The 23,014-nt window shown below is 43.3% G+C and overlaps 3 protein-coding genes across 4 annotated transcripts in view; 1 reads left to right on the top strand and 2 right to left on the bottom strand.

The window, feature by feature from the left end:
- Window positions 1–607: 607 nt before the first annotated feature.
- On the bottom strand, window positions 608–8,757 carry frk (fyn-related Src family tyrosine kinase). The gene is made up of 8 exons (XM_079572280.1): window positions 8,115–8,757; window positions 4,427–4,548; window positions 3,726–3,889; window positions 2,950–3,118; window positions 2,150–2,308; window positions 1,682–1,863; window positions 927–1,092; window positions 608–840 (listed from the first exon to the last, which is right to left on the bottom strand). Exons 1-8 carry the CDS (start codon window positions 8,531–8,533, stop codon window positions 632–634), a joined length of 1,590 nt encoding a protein of 529 aa, XP_079428406.1. The 5' UTR covers window positions 8,534–8,757; the 3' UTR covers window positions 608–631.
- Window positions 8,758–9,192: 435 nt separating this feature from the next.
- nt5dc1 (5'-nucleotidase domain containing 1) overlaps window positions 9,193–23,014 on the top strand; it is a 31,273-nt gene continuing 17,451 nt past the window's right edge. The window contains exons 1-6 of the mRNA XM_079572772.1: window positions 9,193–9,587; window positions 10,716–10,807; window positions 11,467–11,538; window positions 12,669–12,778; window positions 12,858–12,937; window positions 13,102–13,183. Coding sequence (XP_079428898.1) covers window positions 9,495–9,587; window positions 10,716–10,807; window positions 11,467–11,538; window positions 12,669–12,778; window positions 12,858–12,937; window positions 13,102–13,183 — 529 coding nt within the window. The 5' untranslated portion in view covers window positions 9,193–9,494. The remainder of the gene's footprint in view (window positions 9,588–10,715; window positions 10,808–11,466; window positions 11,539–12,668; window positions 12,779–12,857; window positions 12,938–13,101; window positions 13,184–23,014) is intronic.
- On the bottom strand, window positions 13,355–17,294 carry col10a1b (collagen, type X, alpha 1b). 2 transcript variants are annotated; one of them, XM_079572721.1, is made up of 3 exons: window positions 17,173–17,294; window positions 16,856–17,006; window positions 13,355–15,661 (listed from the first exon to the last, which is right to left on the bottom strand). In XM_079572721.1, exons 2-3 carry the CDS (start codon window positions 16,986–16,988, stop codon window positions 13,806–13,808), a joined length of 1,989 nt encoding a protein of 662 aa, XP_079428847.1. In that variant the 5' UTR covers window positions 16,989–17,006; window positions 17,173–17,294; the 3' UTR covers window positions 13,355–13,805. The 2 variants fall into 2 exon arrangements, with proteins under 2 accessions (XP_079428847.1, XP_079428848.1); XM_079572722.1 differs by having other exon boundaries at window positions 16,856–17,003; window positions 17,173–17,262.

Below are 23,014 nucleotides of genomic sequence, written 5' to 3'. Positions count from 1 at the left end.
ACGAGGATGCAGGGTGTCAAACCGGTTTGTCTACATTTCTTCTTGGCGCCAACAAGCGTCTTCCCAGTCAGGAGAACATGAAATATATTTTGTTGCAAATCATCTCCGTCCCTATAAGTCCCCCTTTCCCTCGCCTCCCATTAACACAAACTGTTGCCTCTCTGACATTGGTGCAGTATCAGAATGGGCGACAGTCGTAGTAGTGACGCTCCAATTGAGGTTGCATCTAGAGCCGTTATTGGTTACATAGGGCTGCAGAAAGAGCTTGAGGGAAAATGTATGAACAAACAAAACAGACGTCACAGCACTTTGAATAGATCCAAAGATTTGATGTCACGTGTACGTGTGTGCATGGAATAAGGCAGTGGAATTGCTATAGCGTACCCATCAGACAGCCCTCCAAACCTCAGAGTTCAACGGTGTGGGAGTGCAGGGTTCCAGACTCCAGTAAAGCAGTTAGAAGAGGGGCTGGTCAGTCTCGGGAGAAGACTGACCGCCAAGAGGCGCTTGGATGAGCTGCAACATACACGGAGCAGCTACTCAGTCTATTGAATCATAGCAGTTATCCTTCATATGCGGGAAAAAGAGATCACATTTTGTCCTTTAAATGTAAAAATCTCCTGTTCAAAGTCTAATAGCGGTTGGCGTCGTCATACGAGATGGTATCCAGGTCAAAGAAGTCCTCTAGTTTCCACTGCAGGGTCTCGAAGGTGGGTCTGTCCTGGGGCTCCTTCTTCCAGCAGTCGGACATGATCCCGTAAAAGACTTTGGGGCAGTTTAGTGGGGCGGGCATCCTGTAGCCTTCCAGGACTTTCTGCACCACCTGGTAGTTGGTCATGGCTGAAGGAATGCAACCATAAAGAGACACGGATTACACTCCAAAACAAAATTTCAAAAAAGTGAACGAAAAATTTAAGATGCTATACCTTGATAAGGCGTTTGGCCGAATGTCATGATCTCATAGAGCAGAATGCCAAAGGACCAGACGTCTGACTTGATGCTGAATATGTTGTCTTGGATGGCCTCAGGGGCGGTCCACTTCACGGGAAACTTGCCGCCCTCCTTTGCTTCATACACATTTTCATTCTCCTTCTGCAACGTGAAACAATTGGTCTGTGTTATACAGTTTATTGAACGATCACATGACATTCACACGGCGCAAGGTGTAAAAACAACAAGCGACATGGTGACAAACTGGTCTGTGTGCTCATTACTGTGAGACAAGCATTTCATAGGTTCAAAGTTCCATACTTTACGCTTTAATTGGGCAATAACATTGAGAATTTCACATTTCCTGGACAATACATCATCAGTTGGCATGTCGACTACGTGTCATTCAAAAATAATACACATTACCATTGCCAGCAGAGGGCACCAGGAACCTAATCCCGGGACTGTCACTGTCACCAAGTGCCAAATTTCACATGACATAGCATTGAACCAAAGCAAAGTTGTCTGGAGTGCAGACGAGAGCAGAGGTTCCCAAAATGATCAACTGAACTAATAGAAACACATGTTTATTGCAGAAGGAGTACAGGTGCAGAAAACACTCAATATCTTCCAATATTTTGCATGTTTTGAAGCATTTATGGGACCCACGGATTTGGACTCGAGGGGCCTGCCACCCACATTTAATATTTTGTGTGTGTCCACTTCTCCCTGATCTAGAGTATTTTCTCACCATGAAGACTCGGGCCAGGCCGAAGTCTGCCACTTTGCAGACGTTGTTCTCCCCCACCAGCACGTTCCGCGCTGCCAGGTCTCTGTGGATGTAGTTCTGCTGTTCCAGGTAAGCCATTCCTGACGCCACCTGCGCTGCCATCTCAACCTGGTCTGAGAGGCCCAGGGTGCTGCCTTTATCCACTGAACAGAAATATAAAGACTTCATTTGTCACAGTTTCACTTAACATTTTAATCATTTGGATGATTTACAAAAATATAAAAGCATTAATATTACAGCATAAAATAACTTTTAGCTTTCAGGAGGTCAGTAAACATAGAAGCCGTTGTTTCCTGGTTCTTCCACTCAACTCTTTGTAATCACAGTGACATTTAGTTGAATGAGCAGCTCCTACACTTCAAAGTTCAGTATGTGTTTTACTGTGGCGTTATCTACACTGTCCGATATTGTATCGAGGCGTGGCCTTACTCTGCAAGTACTCCAGCAGACTGCCGTGCCTCATGAGCTCTGTGATGATGAAGATGGGCTCCTCCATGGTGCACACGGCGTACAGCTGGATCAGTTTGGCATGTCGCAGCCTCTTCATGAACTGAGCCTCTCTCAGGAAGTCCTCCGTGTCCATGGAGCCTGGCGTCATAAGCAAGATAAGGCTATACACTACCAAACAGTAAAGCTGACTAAAAGCCCAGAGCAGAAAATGGTACGCAGGTCAATTTCTGTTTATCTAATGTTTAGATATACTGTACAGGCCTGTCAAATTTAAACCGTTATGAGACAGGTTTACAGTCATGCCATTTGTTTAGTACAGATGTGTGTACACAGTACAGATGAGTGTACACAGTACATATAAGGCGGTACACCAAGTATTACCTCACTAAATATTTGACCTTCCTAGTACCACCATGCTCAGACCAAATGACTAAACCAAGTCTAAAACAGAGTTATGTCTACACTAGAAGTAAATCATGTCTAAACCAAAACATACAAGTTGAATGAATTGCTAAAGCATAAGTTGAATGAATTGCTAAAGCATAAGTGAAATAAAATCATTGTGTCCTTGTGTACGACACTTAACCCTCCTTGCTTGTATGCACACGCGAGTGAATGGTGGTGGTGGATGAAAGATGACCGGGAGAGATTGGCATACTTCTTCTGTACATGGCACTGCATACAGTTTACTACATTTCTTAAACCAATATAGAGTTATTTTATCATTATCTTTTACTATAAAAGGAGAAAGGTAAAATAAGCCTTCTACATTTGTTTACCTGGTTTAAGCGTCTTCACAGCCACTGCGGTCGTGTCGTTCCACAGGCCTTCGTACACCTCTCCAAACTGTCCCGCCCCCAGCTTCCTGCCCAGCTTTATGGAGCTGCGTGGGATCTCCCACGTGTCCACCGTGTTGTAGGACAGGCCAAATGTCGGAGGAGCCTCCAGCTGGACAGACAACATCAACCTTCAGATCTCTACCAAAAGACAGTCTTATATATATATATATATTCATTAACCACAGGGCAGCACAATTTTTGATTAATACGCATTTTTCTGGAAAGTATGGCATTAACTTTGCGATTTAAATATTAAAATAAAGATTCAGTTTACTGTCCACATCCCTGAGCAGATAGCAGATTAACATGTATAATATTGTTTACGTTAAAGGGGCTAAATGCAAGTTTGTGATTATATACTGACTACTGCCATCTCAGGCCTTATGCGTAACTGCAGTTTCTATATTAAGCTTGTGCATGACGGCACTTCAGACCTGAATCAACACCTTTTTGAGTGACAGTGCAGGATTTTAGAGGCAGTTTTGGCCACTAGGTCTGGGCTCATTCTACACATTAAGACATGGCTGGAACATGTAGGGGGAGGAAAATACATTATTTTAAACTTTTCTAAACACAGTATAGTCCCTTTAAGTAAACGTTAAAGAATTGGCACTGCAAAAATGTCCTACAGTGATTATTTAAATGACCATTTGGACTTTATTGCAATTGACAGTGTAAAACCTCAAACTGAATTGAACCCATTTGGATTTGCAGACCTTAAGACAAGGTTCTCCCAGTCGAACACACAGCCCATCCGCCTGAAGGGAGTACCATTCCACCAGCTCCTTTATTGTGTCGAACGATTTGGTCCTGGACACGTAGTACTGGCCATTCTCCAGTTTTCTCAGTTTGTAGTGTTTCACCCTGCCGCTGTCCAGCACTACGAGACAGAATACATTTAACTTTAGGAGACTCAATGGTGAAGGATCAAATAGCCAATTGTTATTGAAAAGGACAAATTTGATTGAAAAGTAAAGCAATGGAAACAGGTGAAAGATCAGTGAAGAGTCATCCGGCCTTTAACAACACTCAGCTCACTGAAGTCTCTTATCAAACAATCAATCAGTCTGGCACATTGGAAAACAACGCGTCACGATTACTTCATGGAAACAATTTGGATCAAAAAGACAGCATGAAACTGTAGTAAACTGAAGAGAAACAACTCAGCATTTGTGCTCTATTGAGAAATGGATCATTCCTGGAATTCTGTGCATCACCAACAAAGGAATGAGCGGCATGGTGTAATGTTTACCAGGCACTGCCTTGAAATGAAGGCTTGTGCTGGTTCACTCCAGCAGGTCAGGAGCTGGAACTATGGGTTTCAAATTTCACTCAGAGTTTCCTCAAGACCTCAAAAAAACTGTTCAACTTAAGGGGCAAACCGCAAACTCTTCCATAGAGCTAGTGATGGGTTTACCTGAGAGGGACAGTTCTCCTTTCTGACTTTCACAGTTCCGAATGAGGAAGGCGCCTTGGAGATTTCCTTCAGCCAGAAGCATCTTCTCTGCATCAAGTCTCTTGGTGTCCGGGAAATACCACCTGCAAAGCACACCCACCCACTGTAAACTCTCATAGGTATACAGAGAAAAGGCTTATAATGATCTGAAAAACTAAATTTTTTGCGAAACATTTCATAGAGAGTTCACTGATGTGATTTAAAAAAAAAAAAAAAAAAAAAAAAGAACAGTATTCAGCAATTATATTCTAATCAGTCTGGACAATTAACTAGAGAAATATCTACAATACTAAACCAGCTTAGAAAGTTTCTTACACAAACTGGAATGGACAATATTTGTGATATTGTACATTACCTAAACAATAACATTTTACAAGTGGCTGCTAGATCGTGTTGAATTGTCCAGTTCTATTCTATTACCATTTGACTGCAAAAAGCAAATGCATTTTAGGAACAATTATGTACATGTAGTTAAAATGTGTTTTATTGTGACAGTTTACTTCGCAATCTCATATTTTAAAGCGCAATATTTTGTCTGTGAAAGAACATTGTATTTTGAACATATTATGCAAGTTAAAAATGCATACATTCATTTCGCAAAACAAACAACTATTGACTATGACAACTTAATTGCATAACTGCACAAAATATGCACGCAATAGCCTATAGTCAAAATGCACACTTCTGGTTTCCCGTCACATGTGTCATGACAAACATTATGTGGTACACCTAAAAGTATGTGACCACATTGTTTTTATTTATTAGGTAATTTGAAAAGATTTTATTTTATAGCAATTTAAGCTAAGACTAAGTATACAGATATTATGGTACTGTCCTGATTTTATAAGGGAAGGGAACATTAGAGTGGAACCTTTGTTCGTAAGGTGTTGCCCCAGGTGGCAATAGCGTTGAACTTCCTGTTTTGCCTCAAACGCAATCTGGACGTAAACGGCAGCACTCGTGTGTTCATTGTCTCTACCTTTTTTTTATTATTTTACAGGTCAGTACACGGTGAACCATAACCACAAATATATTGTATGGTCTTTACACGATTATCTACTAGTATGTGAAACTGCTCTTTACTTTGTGGGCCGTTTCGAGGGATAAATGGGGAGTTTTATCTGTCAATATCTGAGAGTGGCAGTGGGACTCCCGCGCTCGGTAGTTCGTGCGGGGTTTAGCATAGCCATCGCCGACTCTGTTTTTTAGGAGTTTGGTGATGCGTTTTGTTTTACTGCCATTTGTGTGGCTCACATCTAGCAGCTACTTAGGCTCTGAGTACAGTAAGCTAATTAATATAGTAAAGCCAGCAATAGCTGTGTCTCATTTCAGGTGTAGTAAATTTGTTCAAAAGAATGTAAAAGGATACGGCATTTTGTTTTTGTTAAGCTGTAGTATTTTTGAGTCCTGATTAAAGATAATAGCGATGTATTTTAGTGCAAACCCACTTTAGTGCAGCTAAGTTTAGCAAAGCAAAAACAAAACAGTTGATCATCCTGTAATTATCATATGCATATTTTTCTCTAAATGTGGTAAAATGAGTTGGATCCAAAGGTTACCTGTGAGAAAATGTTTAAGCTTGTGCATAGAGAAAAGTGATAAATTCACTGTATCGCACCTGTTGTTGACAAACGAGTAAAAAGAAAACGCAATCTGGACGTAAACGGCAGCACTCGTGTGTTCATTGTCTCTACCTTTTTTTTATTATTTTACAGACGCACAGATTGCAACAATCACTGCTACGTCAGCCCCACAGCTTGGGGCCCGTAACAATTATGTAACTATATGTTCACATATTGAAGACAGTCACTCTTTCCCTTTTAACAGCATCATGAGTAAAAAAACAAAACAAAATCCCCGAGTACTTTCTGAGATGTCTGCATGTCCATTATTTCACCACTGCCAGCATGGGTGCAAAAAGGGGTCACCATAACTATGACCCAAATGTGAGAAGACACTGCACTGAAAATGTAGTATTGTTTCACAACAGAGGACATGTTGTGCTAAAGAGTCTACAAAACATGTGATGGATGCGAGCAAGTTTCACTTCAACATCAGGAAACTACCGAAACCCGAACAACAACAATAGTTAATCAGAGCTATTAAGATGACAGGAAAACTAAGACATGACCTGACTGAAGAACAGGCCCAGCAGGTAACTTTCAATGTGACAGCCAGGTGACTCATGCCAAACACTATGACCCGCTCCATCACAGTGTCCTATTGACTGCAATATCTCTGTAAAGCCTGCAGAGTTTGGTACTGCACTAAAGGTGACAGTAGAGACGTGCGTCGCAACTATATTTTATTAAACCTTTTGGACACATTGCATACCTTTAAATTGAAATAGTTCTACAATTGGCCAGCGCTATCAAATGAGCCCAGCACAAACCTGTCCAACCAGTTGGGATAGGCCAGTCATGAGGTCAGTGTTCAGTCAGGGCAGGCAGGGTCAGAGGTGAAAAGTCCAAGCGATAAGTGGATACGTTTATAGTCCCCATTTTCCCTCTGCAATTCATAGATTTATAATAAATAGATCTGAACCTATTGTGCATGGTTTGTGTTGATGAGAAAGCTGGAGGACTCGGACACAAGGGGAGGACGTGCAAAGTGAAAAATCTAGATGTTGCTCAAAGTTATAATGTTGTCGTTTTAGAAGGCCAAGACATGAGATGATTTTATTTCACCAAACATGTTTATATTTACCTTACATTAACAAATCCTTATACAAATTCACACTAATTGGGACCTAACACGATACAATTATAGCAGGTGATTCTCTTTAAGGAAGTAATTTGTCATGAGGATGTCCGTAAGGGTGTCAGCAAACAGGCCTGATCTAAACTTGGCCTCTCATCGCTCACACACAGAAGTCATTCCTTACCGGAATTATTAACCCGCCTTCTCATTTCCTGGTTCAGTGCAATCATGAACACAAACCGATTGCGAACTAGGAGTATTCTTAAGTGATTTCTATATTCACCGCTTGTGGTTTCAAACATTTTCATTTGTACAAGTCTAGCAAAATATCCAATCCATTTTTAGGCCCGTTTACTTAACAGGACTGTGCATCAGAAGTAACTGCCTACATCTTCTCGGTGTTTGTCACAGTACTTTTTAGTAAGTAAAATTGCATACAACAGGTTTTAATTGTTTTGTATTTGTAATTTAATGAATACTTTTTTACTTTCTACCTCTACATATGTCACTTCCTGCCAGATTCCAATAAGGAAGTGAAGGAATAAACATCAGAAAAAATGTCAAACCATGGAAACTATAGTTAAAAGGTTTCAGCCAAAAAATAATAATATTCAACATCAATTTAAAGTGCTTGTGAACCATAAGGAAAAAGTCAATACGAAAATAAATCAGTGGGGAAGGAAGGGGTGGTACATTTACCTTTTGTGTTTTTATTTTACAGAGTCATTATTTGGGTCACTACTTACGTTACCACTGAACAATAACATTACACTGGAGCCCAACTATTTTGGCTATTTCGAGAGATAAAAAGTTAGTCACGGTGAAGAGGCCATTTGACAGAACTACCATAGCATAATCATAAAAAAAACCTTAGAGCCAAATTGTTGTCCATCTTAGTAGGCTTAAAGTAAAGTTTTTTGGGGAACGAGGAAAGGGTCGATATACTCACAGTTCCGCATCGATGCTCTCCACAGGGGCCACATAATTGGCAGGAATGTAGCCCTTTCTATTGGCCGAGACCCCGTTGGCCGCTCTGGCGAACCACCACTGCCCCGCGTCCTTGGTGATCACCTCCAACGAGTCCCCGGTGTTAAAGCTCAGATCATCCACCGTCCGGGCCGAGTAGTCATAAAGGGCCACGTACATGTTCCGCGCGGGCCCCGCCGCTCTGAGCTGCTGAGGCGGGGCGGACTGTAGTTGCCGCGGGTTGTACTTTGGAAAGTCCTCTTCAGCGCCCGGATTGACGAACACATCGGCATTGGGTTCAGTCTTCTTTCTGGGTCCATCCGGAGTGTCGGACTGGGCAGGTTTTCGAAAACAGGATAGGAAGCGATCCCAGCACGCGGATAGACTTTTCTGAAACTCCATGGTTCAGGTCAATCAAAGCTGGTCATTGTGAGGAAATCACAGCGGCCTGTTGCGCTCAGTCTCGGTGCGCATCGGCCTGTCCCGTCCGCCTGGTGTGAACGATCCCCTTGTTTGTTTGAGTGATATAAGTGCACAGGTGCAGTCCAATCACCTGGGCCAATCAGCGCCACCTGAGAGGAATGAGGAACCGCTGCGCGCGACCTTGAGAGAGGGCTGTGGCGACATCTGGTGGACACTTGGCCGAGCATACACTTCATCCTCCATTTGGCTACAGTAGCTGTTTTTGCCTTAGAAAGAAAGAAAGAAAGAAAGAAAGAAAGAAAGAAAGAAAGAAAGAAAGAAAGAAAGAAAGAAAGAAAGAAAGAAAGAAAGAAAGAAAGAAAGAAAGAAAGAAAGAAAGAAAGAAAGAAAGAAAGAAAGAAAGAAAGAAAGAAAGAAAGAAAGAAAGAAAGAAAGAAAGAAAGAAAGAAAGAAAGAAAGAAAGAAAGAAAGAAAGAAAGAAAGAAAGAAAGAAAGAAAGAAAGAAAGAAAGAAAGAAAGAAAGAAAGAAAGAAAGATTAATGGTTAATGATTAACTGGTCTACTCTAACTGTTTTACACCGGCCCTGACAATACCGTGTTGCGCGCACACGACATGTGCTCATTTACATCAGACATTACGGTCTCCTACCCGGAAGCACAGTGGCACCGCGCCTCACAGCTACTGCTCTGTGGCGCGCGCGCACACACATACACACACCGCACATGCGTTTTGCTGGTGCGTCGTATGGAGCTTTAGCTGTGGTCTATCGCACACAAAACTGCACTGATCCATTAACCCGCAGCCCCCAGCCCCAGAGTGATCCTCGGCCGGACAGCACAGGCTCTGACCGCAGTGCCAGCGCTCCGTCAGCTCTGTGACATTGACAGCGCGGGGTTGCAGTAGTGGTTGCATGTTCGTTATTGGGTTGCATCTGCGATAATGGGCGACTACTTCTGTCTCTCCGACTGCGACGTGATCGGCTTCGACTTGGACCACACGTTGTGCCGGTACCATCTGAAGGAGACCTCCAGGGTGAGTGGGCAGTGCAGGGGGCGTGTGCGCACCGTGCACCAGTCCTGATGGACACATCTGGACCGCGGATGCTACACGAACCTGGGTCTGTACTGTAGTGCATGTTACTGTGTGAGGCTCGTGTGCACCGTTTGTCTATAACCCACAGAGGCTTCTTAGAAGCTGGGGTAGCAGGTCGTGATGCACGAGCCTCAGAGGCCCATGTCAGTGGCGAAGCCGTAGTGCACTGAGTGTTCATGGTGATACACATAACGCTGGATTTGAGCTGAAGCATTGATTGGAGCATTGGCTATTACACGTGCTGTGTGCTCTGTATCAAATGGAGCTCACTGTGAGAGCGTGTCATTTTGAGTGACAGTGTAGAATTGTGTCTAGTGTGTCTAATTTATGTAAATTAAAGTAACCATATGTTCACTAGAAGCCAGGCCCAGCTCCTGGACGTCTGTGAGATCTTGGTCTATCTCTATTCTGAAAACAACATAGTCTAGCTCTATTTCAGTTATATTAGTCTTTTGTTACACAATACTAAGATGAACATGAATATTCTGTATCCTCTGTCCCACGAGGCCACCCCCTCTATTCCTTACATTGTTGACATTTCTTTTTGGATAATTCTGATCTGTGCAATTAAGGTTACAGCCTAATAACCTATCCAGCAGCCCTGCACTGATGGTAAATTTTTACTTTGAACTTATACTGTAATTACTGAAGCACTTTAGGACTAGTGTTAAAGATGTGGGGGAAACGGGTTACTGGAACATACCCACTAACACTATTATATCATCTCAAATTTCCCGTTCCTTCAAAATATTTCCCATATCCTATACCTCAGAGAATTGAGAGAATAGTAGCCTATGCGTTCTCTCAAACGGGAGATTAAACTAAGCCCTGCTTTAAGACATAGACTTTAACTTCTCTCTCCCCCCGATGTTTGCTGATCTGTCTTTTCATGTGTTGTGGTGTCAACTGCCACACATATCAGAAAGGAACACTCCAACATTCGTGTACAAAGACATATATGGCCTCACTCTTGCTTTTTGAGTCAAGAGTGTGCAGGGTTAATTGTATTTAATGACTTGTGTTCTTCCTGGTGAATCATTTTCCCTGCATCTTTCTTGTTTTGTACAGCTGATCTATGAGAGCTTTACTAGGTATCTCGTGGAACACAAAGGCTATGACAAGGAACTGCTGGAGCTGACCCCTGCAACCTGGGACTTCTGGTCTGTTTATCATTCACTGTAGCCACTTGAAACTTACTGCAGACTAGTTGTTAATGGGCAAATACAAAATATCAGATTGAACCCAATATCGCAAGTTCTTAATTCTCCATAAACCTTGTTTTGATTCTGGTTTATTGTTTGTTCAAGCCACACTGCAGAACATTGCAGGCTATATTATCAACTAAATTGTCGTAACACCGCGATAGACATGGATACGATACCAAAGATGCTCCTGTGCCATCAAAGGAAAGCATGGAAGAGGACGTAAACTTTAGCTTTAGCCTATTGTGTAGTTACCTGTCGTTAAAGAAAGCAGCAGCACTTTAATGGAGGCAAACATTACCTCCATTAAAGTTCTCTGCTCTGCAGAGTTTTGAAGCAGGTCTGAGGGGAAGCAGGCCCGCTCACAGTAAATACTGTTTTTTGAAGTATTTTTTATAAATAAAAAACACCTGCAAGTAACTAACTGTCCATATTTTACTCTTGGGTGTAATGCTATGCAGTATGGCTTAAGGTTTTCCATTTTTGTTCTAATACAAACAATCTTGCTTTGTCAAAATAGTATAATTAAACCGAGAAATTTGCAAGATCTCGTCATAAAGTTCTGAAATGTCCCCCTCATGTGGCACTGATGTCCGTTTGTTATTCATGTCATTCAGTTTCAAAGGCCTTGTGGTGGACCTGGAGGATGGGAGCCTCGTGAAGTTGGCTGAAGATGGAACTGTTCTAAGGTTTGTGCAAACACATTTCAGTTCTTCAGCTGTATAGAATCAGTTGTTGCCCTGTCGAAGCAATGAGAACCATCAAGTGTGACCAGTGGTACTGGTGCCACAGTTTGAGAAACACTGAAGCAGACTATTAGGTTACGGCTACAAGTGACATCACTGTATTTTATCAGCCTATTATATTTAATGTATATTGGGTAAAATTCATTTTGCTTCAATTCTGATTCATGCACTCATGTACTAATGTATTTATGTAACACACTGATATGTAACCCATAGTAACACAGAGCATTTGGCTTTGTCTGCGCCATATTGACGTCATGCTAACAGCTTTCCCACAGACTTAAAATGGGTCTTTGTGTTAGACCAGTAAGCCAATCACTGATGCAAATGATTTGTTTGCATTTTAGGCATTGAAATTAATAAACATTAATAAAATATTTTTGTTCAGTGTACCCTCTGGTTGCAGACCTGTTGGGTCAGAAATGCATCAAAACATTAAAAAAATGGCCAAAGACAAAGTATTTATATTTAACAAACCACAAATTGAGTGTTTTCTGCACTAATAGCTCTTCTCAGTAATACTGTATGTAATGATTTTATAACATTTAATTTGCTCTAGTGATGTTTGCCCTAGGTGACAACATTACGGTAACAGTGAGAAAGTTGCAATTATTGAGCTGATATATCGCTTTTCTCTTGGAGCTCAATGTCAAGATGGCAATGGGTAGAGTTTATGTCTTGATTGGGTTCAACATTTGTGAATTTTCATTTAAGATTTTCTCATTAAAACACCATGTAATATAGCAAAATTCCACCAAACGAATTGGTCGAATTTTCCTTTTTGCTGTCATATGGGAAATAGTTAATATCACTGTAATTACTGGCCGTTTTAGACACAAAGCAAAGAATTATGGTCTGTAGTTGTAGTTAATAAATATATATATATATATATATATATATATATTTATATATTTATTTATTTATTTATTTATTTATTTATTTATTTATATTTATTTTTGAAATATACAATTTCTGCAATATTCCAGTTTACGACTCGCAATTTACAATCTGATGATCCAGTCCACTATATGATTTTGTGACTTATCATAGTTTTTGTGTTTGTGTGGACTTAGAGCGACACATGGGACCAGAGACTTGAGCACAGAGGAGCTTCTCAGACACTACGACCCCACGCGAGAGTGGAAGCACTTCCAGAGTCTCAACACTTCCTTCACCAGATCTGGTACGCTCCACCACAGATACTGTCCTGCTCTTTTTGCGAAGTCTGGGTCAGGGCCAAATGTTCTCCTGTTGTGTTCCAGCTAAATATTATTTCTATGACAACTACTTTGACCTGCCTGGAGCGCTTCTGTGTGGAAGAGTTTTCGACGCGTTTCATAAGGTATTTAATAGTTTCGTTAATTTAATATAACCTGGAAAAAAACATCTCTGTAAGGATTTGTTATGTGTAGGAGCTGCTCGCCCTGTAGTTTGGAGAATGAAATCTCTAAAATGATATCTGCATTTATTCAAAGGACCCTCAACATGTTTTGTTTGTACACGCAGCAAGGGAAAGAGTTGAACTCGGAATTTTGGAAAGACATGATCGCTGCCATTGACCACAACTACAACACATCGGCTTTCAAAGGTACGGTCTTTGCTCTACCCATGCTTCACTTGTTATGCCTTACATTTTACATCCTGGGCTTTTGTTCTGACAAAGATGTTTATTTTATTTCCTTTTTTGTATCTAAATATAGAAACACACAAAACATAACTTTTTTTTTTTCAACTCGAACTTTATTGTGTTTTGGTCTTTTAGAGGCACTCATTCAACAGGGCATATTCTTTAAGGCGTTGACTCACAGTGGTTGTACAAATGTTTGAATTGTGGAACATTTGTCTGTATATTACATTTCAATCTTCAGACAACAGACATAACAACAAAACACAAATAACAGCGGCTGTAAATGTTACAGGCAAACATAGAGCACCATCTTATATCTCCAATTGATCTTCTTCCTTGTTGCTAAGAATCAGCATGTAAACCGTAACAGGGGTCATTCAAATCCATACATTAAAGAACACTCTTTCATACACTTAACCTTCTCCTGACTTTAAAGTTTTAGAGACAATTGGGCGAATCTGTAAAAATGACAAGCGTGTTTAAGCTCATCAGTTTATTGACGTTTGTAAAATAATTTCTGCCTTCCTTCTCGGAGCAGTTCAATTTGATCAGATGTTTGAGGTGTTTTTATGAATTTGTGAAATCACGTTGAGGCAATCAGGAAACCAGAGAAAACACAGTGAACATTATCAGCAGCAAAGATGCCATTGCTCTCCTCATCAGGGACCTGAATATAGACGCGGTCTCCAGGCTGAAGCATGAGCACTGCGCTGCCGGACATCTGGTCCAGGAAGCCCTTGTTGTACTCGTCATAGCTAAAGACCTGGGGCTCCTCATTCTTATAGAGGGCCACCAGAGCATTGGCCCCATTGACGTGCATGTGGTAGCTGAAGTAGTACAGGCCTGGTACCTGGCAGGTGAAGACTCCGCTGTGGGGATCGTAGTGCTGCTCTCCGTTATACAAGACCTGGTTGAACTGGATGGGGGTTCCGGCCGCGGGATAGGCGTTGGTCAGCACAGCACTGAAAGCAGACATGGGGGCCTTCATCATCTCATGTGACATGACCACCTCATGGGATTTGATGGGCATGGCCTTCTCATGGTGGTAAATGACCTCTCCTGGGGGGCCGGGAGGGCCGGGGGGGCCATGTGGTCCAGGGAGACCATCCTGACCTCTGGCTCCTGGATTACCTGGGGGACCCTGAGGACCAGAAACTCCTTTAGCCGTCAAACCAGCAGGTCCTGGGGGCCCAGGCATTCCAGGGTGCCCTTTAAGTCCAGCAGGACCAGATGGTCCGCTTTGTCCAACGGGACCCATTGGTCCTGGCCTTCCAGAATCTCCGGGTTTTCCTGATGCACCTGGGGCGCCCGTGTGTCCTTTGGGTCCGGGAGCACCATTGGATCCTGGCTGTCCTGGGGCACCGGCATGGCCCTGGGAACCCTTAGGACCCTGAGCACCATTGTGGCCTGGGGTGCCAGGAGGACCAACTGCACCGGGAGAACCGGGCTTTCCAGTGAATCCTTGGGCTCCTTGCTCACCCTTGGTTCCTCTGGGACCAGGAGCTCCAACCATACCAATGTCACCTTTAGGTCCACTGGGGCCGCCTTCACCTTGGAATCCTCTCGCCCCCTGTGGGCCAGCTGGGCCAATGGGACCAGGAGCACCTGAGTGACCAGTGAAACCAGTGGGGCCGGGCTCTCCCTTTTGTCCGGTGGTTCCGGGAGAACCAGGGGATCCTCTGCTGCCGGGGGTTCCGGGCTCTCCAGTTTTTCCAACGCCTGGCATTCCAGGGGAACCTGGCTGCCCAGCAGGACCTTGTGGCCCTTTAGGCCCCATTGGTCCAGGCATACCAGGAGTGCCGTTCTGGCCTGGTTTGCCTGATGCTCCTGTGCCTGGGGCTCCAGTGTGACCTTTAGCTCCTGGCATACCCATTGGACCTGGAGCTCCATCTCTTCCAGTTGCTCCATCCTTACCGGGCTCACCTGGATATCCTGTGGCTCCAGGTCTACCTACTCCAGGTTTACCAGGCATTCCAGCTGGGCCCATTGGGCCACCAGGGCCGGAGGACCCCTGCACACCGGGAACTCCAATGCCTCTCTCTCCTTTGGCTCCAGGAAGGCCAGGAATACCAGGGTGTCCCTTCAGACCGGGCTCTCCTCTTTGTCCCATTGCTCCAGGAATGCCAGAAGGACCAGGCTTGCCAACAGATGAAAGTCCAGCAGGTCCAGGTGTTCCTGGGGTTCCAGGAGCTCCTCGTGGGCCCATAGCTCCAGTGGCTCCAGGGGCGCCTCTGTCACCAGGGTGACCAGGGGCTCCGGATTTGCCAGGGGAACCAGGGGTGCCAGGTTTGCCAGCTGAGGTGTATCCGGGAGGACCAGCGGGACCAGGTGGGCCTGCTGGTCCAGGATATCCAGCACCATTCTTGCCAGGGGCTCCTGGGGGGCCCATAGGACCTGGTTCACCTGGTGGACCTTGAGCTCCTGTTTCACCTGCAACACCTGGAGAAAATTCATGTACAAATTAACAAACAAATGCACTGAATGACCATAGTCTCATTTCACAGAAATAATGCAGAAGATTGACATCCTGCTGTTGCATTTTGGTTGTGGTGAAGTGTTGTTTGCAGCTTTTGTGCATGAGGTTTAAATATGCCTGTTTTTGTTTGTTTGTTTACAGAATTTCATTAGGCCATTGGTGTGTACTGGGTATTGTCACTGTAATCCTAGTTGTCTTCCATTCATGATTAATTTTTATGTGATGATATGCACACATCCAACAGTAGAAATGATGACTCTATTGGGACAGACACAGACCGTGAGGCCATAGTCTTACATGTTCAGATTTATTGCCTCTGAACCAAACGGCAGTGTGTCAGGGCTGTCATTGTGAAGCCACATGATGCTGTGCCCAATCCTCATCAAATGGCCAGTCTGGCTTGTAGGCAGACTCTCTCACCACAGAGGGATAATGAGCTCCTGGTCCCACCCCTAAACCACGTGCAGTGTGTTTACACTTGGCCTTGCACCTGTCCTTAACTGTGTTTTCATATATTCTGTCCTATCGCACATACTGCTGCACCTCCAGAGCTCATGAAATCTTTATTTTCACTGACAAGTGACTTTAGCATAAACAAGAAGTAGTTACAGGGCGTGCCTAAGATGTGGTAACGTCTGTTGGGCAGTTCTGTCAGATCCAAGCTTTTATTGTGTTCTTGTGGAGACAAGCAGTCAAACCACATCACAGTATTTATCTGAAGAAAAAGAAAATAAATCCCAAATGACGGAGAGCTGGTATTAGCTGCCCAGCAACTCCTGTCATCAGGGCACATGGGAAAGGGACAGTTTCCCTCACTCTATTCACTCTATTTTACTACTACCCCTCCATTTACAGACAAAGGGCAGCATTTAACCAGAGCCATCACAAAGCCAATGAACAGGTACCAGGGCCTCTGCACATGACGGCTAATAGTAGTAATGATGGAAATAGACCTGCACGGATGGAAATCCTCAAAGCACCTGCTCACTGAGGCTTTCTGCAATGTTTACACTTTAAGCTTTGAATCATTTTATTTGTATATTTTAGTGTCTCATTGCAGTGTTTAGTGCCATGTAATCCCAACTGTGTACTCTTTACTTTCAATTAAAGGAATACAGTTGAAAAATAAAACTCCAAAAGCATAAAAATGTACTTACTGTGGCTCTTCACGGGGTGGGCCTTCGATGGGTATGGGCTCTTGGACACCTTGGGAACATGGTAGTAGCGGTCTGGGGTGGCCTCAGCCACAGCCAGGAGGACCAGGAGAAAGCTTGCTACCCTCAGGTCCATTTTGTGAAGCTAAACCTGCTGAAAAACAAAATAAATATTAGTTTGCAATTAAAACACCATAGGCTGCAGAGTTACACCATAACTCTGGACCGTCCTGTGAAAGATGCTGCAGCCTTTGCACCTGCAGTGAGTCTGAGTGTCTGAGTGAAGCTGCCGGTGCAGTCTTGCAGAGGGTCAGACTTACCGAGGGTTTAGGCTCCAGAGAACAGTGGGCGGTTGGGAAGAGAATACTGTCCCGGCACAGCTCTTATATCCTTAAAGTGTGGAGTGTCAGTGCAAGCCTCAGCTGCTCTTCCCAGGGCATTGGGCTCAGGCTTTTTATACAGCGTTCGTCTGCAGCATGGAGCTGCACGCTGCACGTGGAGGGCCCTCCCAGTCTGATGTCATCTATAATGACGGGGCCCATGTCCTCAGGAGGCCTGACTGACTGCAGGGTGACAGCTCTGTATACTTGGCCCAAAGAGTCAACACCTTTTAGATTTTATCTTTATTTGAAATGAGAACATCTTCATTTAATCTCAGAGAGAAGGGCTGCTCTTATGAATGACAAACTATGCATATTATAAACGTTGTGTGACGAGTGTGACAACAGCATTGTGCTTTTTTTGTTTGTTTTTATAAATATTTTTTTCTGATCTTTTTTTGTAGCTCACTAGTCAAGCACTTATGACTGGATAAACTGCAGCCTCCGCTCCACCATGTCGATGCTTCAACTACCAAAAGCTTCTTAAGTAAAGACATACTTTGTTTTGCTTTACATACAGTCAAATCTCTCTGAACACTTTCTCCAATCCATAAAATGCACCATTTGAAAGATAGTCTGCTATTTTTGTAGTATGCATGGCATAGTTACAGTAATATACATGCATTTAGACAACATTGCATTAAAACTGTCATTTCTAAAGCAATGTTTGTCCAAACATTACACGGTAAATGAGACCTTTTCAGGATGTTTTCTTTTTTGTTGGAAAAACTAAAGACTGTGTGTCAGACCTTATTTTGGCATCTGTGGTAAAATAAATTCACCAGTCGGCTATTTTTATTCAAGGCCTGGTTTGATCTAAGATTTTGCTCAGGTTTAATGATGGTGGAAACGGTTTGATGTATAATTTTGGCCGGAGCAAACATACAGTAGACATTGTTCCTGTATGTAAACTTTAAATTACCCTTTCAAACAGGGTTCTAAGATGTCTCACTCTGCGGCGATGCTTTCAAAGATCTGCTGGGAGATGAGAGAGACAATTTCAGGATCATTAGGCTGTGGTTTTGCTGCAGGAAGCGATGGTGCAGCAGTCAGACACCAGGGGGCAGAATTGAGGTTTAGCTTTAGGCAATCTGAATCAATGAAATAAAAAGAATACCCTGTTCTCAGGGCTTCAAATTAGGTCCAGAGTAAAGTGTGCCTTTTCGGTTTGTTTGACCAGAGAGGTTGACTCTGCATTTACAAAGAAACACAAAAATAGAAATAAAATAACAACAATGACCAGTTAAGTGCAAACATTGGCCAGTTTAGAGCTGAGTGCTTTGGGCAGTTGATGCTTCTGCTATAAGAGAGTGGCTTGTGATGGAAATGGAACACCATGTGTCAGGCACTGGTTTGACTCATTTGAGGCCACATAATTAGTAAATTGGTATGTTCTGTATTTGTAAATCACTAACTTTAGCTTACTCTGCAGACTGCACACTGGTGCTTTTTAGGCAAATTAGTCTGATGTTCCATATCCTACTGTGGCTGTCTCTGCAGTCCTTTCTTTACATAGTATTTGGTTAAAAATCTACTGTACATATCGTCTTGGTATTACAATCTGAACTTTCAGCTTGTGTGAAATGATGACCGTGTTGTGCAGAGAAATGCCAGATCTGAGCGTTGCCATACAGTGACGCTGTTTTGTATAAAAGGCCAGAGTGGTCAGTGCAGGGTATAATTTGGAAAAGCCCGGACTTCCTGGTCCTGGCTTGTGTTTGGCCTGTTACAGATGAGTGGCTCTGCAGAGGGCACTCTGCACATCTGCCCGGACTACTCTTCACCCTGTCCATCAGGACTGATGCTCCTGTAGCAGCCACTGTGCAGGTGAATATGGCAAAGAAAGTTTATTTGAAGAGCACAACTCATACAAGAGGCATTTCAAAGTGCTTCACAGTTGCATAAAATTACAATAAAGTAGATCAAATCAATCCACAAAACATCAACATAAAAATGAATTGATTACAGTAAAAAACAAGAGTGCAGATAAAATACTTTCAGTAAAAAAATCTGAGCTGAACAAGCTGTTGTCTGAATTGGGCAGAAAGTGCTGTGTGTGATCCATAAACATATATTAGAGGTGTTACTGACCCTCCTCTCTCTGCTGTGGGTAGGGTGCCTTGGGAAGGGTCTGCTCTAAGCATTGTTTTGGGCCCTGCATTATTAGGACGCTCCAGACATGAGTCAGTGCCATGTGGCTTTAATTAACAGGAGGGAAAGAAGCCAGCTCTGTTTTCCTCATCACGTTTGGTGCGGTAGTGAAATGTCTGACTGTTTATTTTTTTTATTTTTTTCTAATCAAACGAGGTCCTCCTTTACTATTTCAGAGCAGCTTTTATCCCGTCGCTTGTTGTTCACAGTAACCTATGACAAGAATTCTTCCAATGTGAACATGCATTGTCACATTCAAATCCTACCCTTGGTGCGACAACTATGTGAGAAGTAGTTGACAAAAGTAATTGCATGTTTTCGTGCCTGACGCGGCGGGGAAGCGGGAAAAGAAGGCTAAACATAGTGTCCAGCAGCAGGAAAATGACACTGGCTCAGACCAAGCATTTTAATAAACCAAATTCGCCACTAAGGACCATTCGGAGCTTTATGAATGGACCTCCTTGATGCAATTATAGGGTGTCTTTTGGAAAAGTTCGAAGCTTGACCAACCTGAGAAACAAAAACAACCAAAATCTCAAACCCACTGCGGCTGTCTTGTTTTTAGGCGACAGGTTTTGGAATTATGGTGCATTTCTTAAAATATGAGACTGCTTTGTTTGTGTTGACAAAATAGTGTAACGGGTGTACTTCCCTCGTTTCAAAGCGTCTGGGACCTGGCTCGCAGTAAACCGTTTCCCACTAGTCGCGTTTATTTGTTTATCTCCCGAATGCGGAAAACACCTCACTCTATTTCTGTTACATTCAGAGCTAATTCCTTCACCTTCCTTGACATTTCTTCTTTTGTTTCTATACTGCATTCGCCCATCCACACGTCAGTCCCTTCTATCTCCCCGTATGCTTTGTGAAGGATAGGAATAAAAGGCTTTGATGCTCCACTTTTGTAGCATTAAGTCAAATCAAAACATTTCAAAAGCCCCTTGTATTCTACATTACCGTTTATGTCCAACTCAAACACGCCCGCGCTGAAGGCCCTTCTTTTGAGATTGTGACATGAGCCCAGTTGTTTCATGGGGAAAGATATAAAGATCTTCACGCTTATGAAATCCAAATTAGCTCTCATTTTCAGATTTATTCCAGTAACTGCTAATGGCCTGCTACAGAGCTCATTATCCCAATCAAAAACTCCGGTAAGTGCCATAATAGCCATATTTCCATGGAGTATAATGATGTTGTTTATTCTGGGTGTAGCTGAGCCCTTGCCTGTACCTGCAGTCCGACGGGTCTGTGTAGAGGGCGCGCCGCCAGCCTCAGCACCATTACATCTCTTACTAAATGATGCACGCAGATTCACGTTAAACATGCTACCGAATGGAATTTTGTCTTTGATCACTGTGTAGATCTGTTTACATTTTGTATAAACTGTTTTACTCAATACCGCAATGACACGCTCGCATCTTTGGTTCCTATACCATTCGGTGGCTCTGTTGCCAGCACAGCAGAGAAACAACCGGCTTTCATCTCCCTGCATTACTCACTTTTTCAAACAAAGTCAAGTTCTATAAAAAGCACCACCACAGGAGTGACTGTGTGGACTTTCAGCACAATGTATGCAAGCGTGCGGGCTGTAGTCCCTGGACACACCGACTCCACAGACAGACAGCTGGGAGCCCGCCAAACCGGTGAACTTCTGACTCTGATGCGCTCCACATTTGACTAAAAACCGAGTGTATTAATGTGGAGCGACACTGAATGTGTGAAAGTGCAAACCAGACAGTATTTGACTCGTCCCTGAGCGGTACCTGTCAGGAGCAGTGGGCAGCTGGGATCCGTCTCCAGATTTAGGAGGCGGCTGCTGGTTTTTTAGAGCGATTTTATTTTAGAGCGGTGGTGAGAAGGCATCCCTGAACCCGTTCTTTAGCGATATGGAAGTGCGTCGAACTGTCACACCAACCAAAACGTGCACAAGTCACGAACTGCACTTATCTCATGAGGGGGATGAATGTTTTTGGTTCATTCTGGCCACAGCTAAAGATAAACACGCTCAGATAGCCTTGAGTGGCGAGTGCATCAACGGCTAAAACACTCCCTATGTCACACCAGTCTTTATGTCATTGTAACTCGGCTTCATTTTATTCTTTAGATCAAGGCTTTTGCATTACAGTCTTTCTATACAGCTCCTCTATAATGTGGTTAATATAATCTGTTCCATTTATGCATTCCCAACAGTCTAAGTAAAATGCTTTGGTCGTGTTTGTTTGGCCGTGCTCAGGTGATGTGGTTGAAAATGGTAGGAAGTAAGCGTTTGCACAGAGGGATCACCGTGGAGCGGCTCAGCGTAAACAGGCCCCGTTTCCCACAGCGCTGTGAGGGCGTTCGCTCCTGACCTCGCCACACGTTTATGAGCCAACACTGGCAGCTTTTACTGTGTGTGAGTTTGTGCCCACCGGTGTTAATCTCCTTATCCAGCTCTACATCAGTGTCGGCCTGCAGAACCTGAAGGGGCATTAGTCTTATACTGAACTTTTCTGTAAGCTCTCAAAGTCAAAGTGAGCTTCTGAAGTCACAGCCTGTTAAAGCACATGCTGGAATAGCCTCTTGGCACGGCATTTTAGATTTGTTTGTATGAGTGTGTGTGTGTTCCAAGCTAACATCAATCTATTTTATGGGAAGTTTTAGTAGTGCCCTAAATATGGACACATGCAGAGGTTATTTTGTTAAAACAAAGATCTGCCCCTGTGTCACCTCAGAAAGTGTGCGACAATGGGACGTCATGATTCGCTCTGACCATGGGAAGGTATCCTTGGCTACCCCAATGTTGTACCGTAATTACCGGGAGCGGCCTCTGTGAGAGAGCCCAGATAACTCTGCCGATGTGTGCAGAGCCCGTGGTGAAACGTCGACCAGATCAGAAAAACATAGGCTTCTAATCTGTACTTTATTAGCAACAGCATGGTTAGACATCTCTGCTCGGCAAACCAAAACGGTTCCAGGATGTGCCAAGTGGAGCAGGGTTTGTCGGGGCATGGCACCAGTGTTTATGGTGAATGGTAAACCCAGCCAAAAGTTTCAAGTCAGCACTTTCATCTCAAACATGGCATTAAGCTGCAAAAATACCAAATGGCTCTCATTGAAGGCACCGCCAATCGGACCACTCCTTCCCCTCTGGGTCTGCCTGCCACGAGACGCATACGCATCACCCCATATAATGAACATTAGGTTTGCTGTCGCCACACTGGCACGTGGAAACCTCATTCATCCAGCTTCACGCATTGCACCAAAGAAGAGCCGTTTTTACATGTCTTTTAATTATATGTTTACTTTTCATCTGGGGGTTGGGGGGGAAACATATCTAGTTGCAGCCCCTTAGTCCGCTGTGTAAAATTCAATGCAAACTTTATAGCAGAGCAGGCTCTTCTTGCTGCTTATAGTTACTTGCTTAAAGCTGCTTGTCAAACAGAGCCTCATGAATCAGTCAGATCATTTGTAATAAACAATAGTCCAAATAATGCCCATAGTTAATAGGGCTGTACAACTACTTAGATTGAAATCAATATTGCAATCTCATCTGCGGTCAAACTCAATTATTGGCACTTTCTATTATTTAGGTCTTTGTAAATTTGGTGGCTGTAATGGCTCATTGTTTGGAGCAGTAAAATGGATTTTTCTGTGT

This window comes from Gobius niger, assembly GCF_951799975.1.
Source record: "Gobius niger genome assembly, chromosome: 15".
NCBI lineage: Eukaryota > Metazoa > Chordata > Actinopteri > Gobiiformes > Gobiidae > Gobius > Gobius niger.
This window is presented reverse-complemented; position numbering and strand designations above follow the sequence as displayed.

Coding starts and splice junctions, on each gene's coding strand:
- frk (XM_079572280.1), bottom strand. CDS start 8,533: ATGGAGTTTCAGAAAAGTCTATCCGCGTGCTGGGATCGCTTCCTATCC. Junction 3,890..4,426: donor AGGAGAACTGTCCCTCTCAG/GTAAACCCATCA, acceptor TCTGTCTCGTAG/TGCTGGACAGCGGCAGGGTG. Junction 1,864..2,149: donor TCTGCTGGAGTACTTGCAGA/GTAAGGCCACGC, acceptor ATTTCTGTTCAG/TGGATAAAGGCAGCACCCTG.
- col10a1b (XM_079572721.1), bottom strand. CDS start 16,988: ATGGACCTGAGGGTAGCAAGCTTTCTCCTGGTCCTCCTGGCTGTGGCT. Junction 15,662..16,855: donor CCACCCCGTGAAGAGCCACA/GTAAGTACATTT, acceptor AATTTTCTCCAG/GTGTTGCAGGTGAAACAGGA.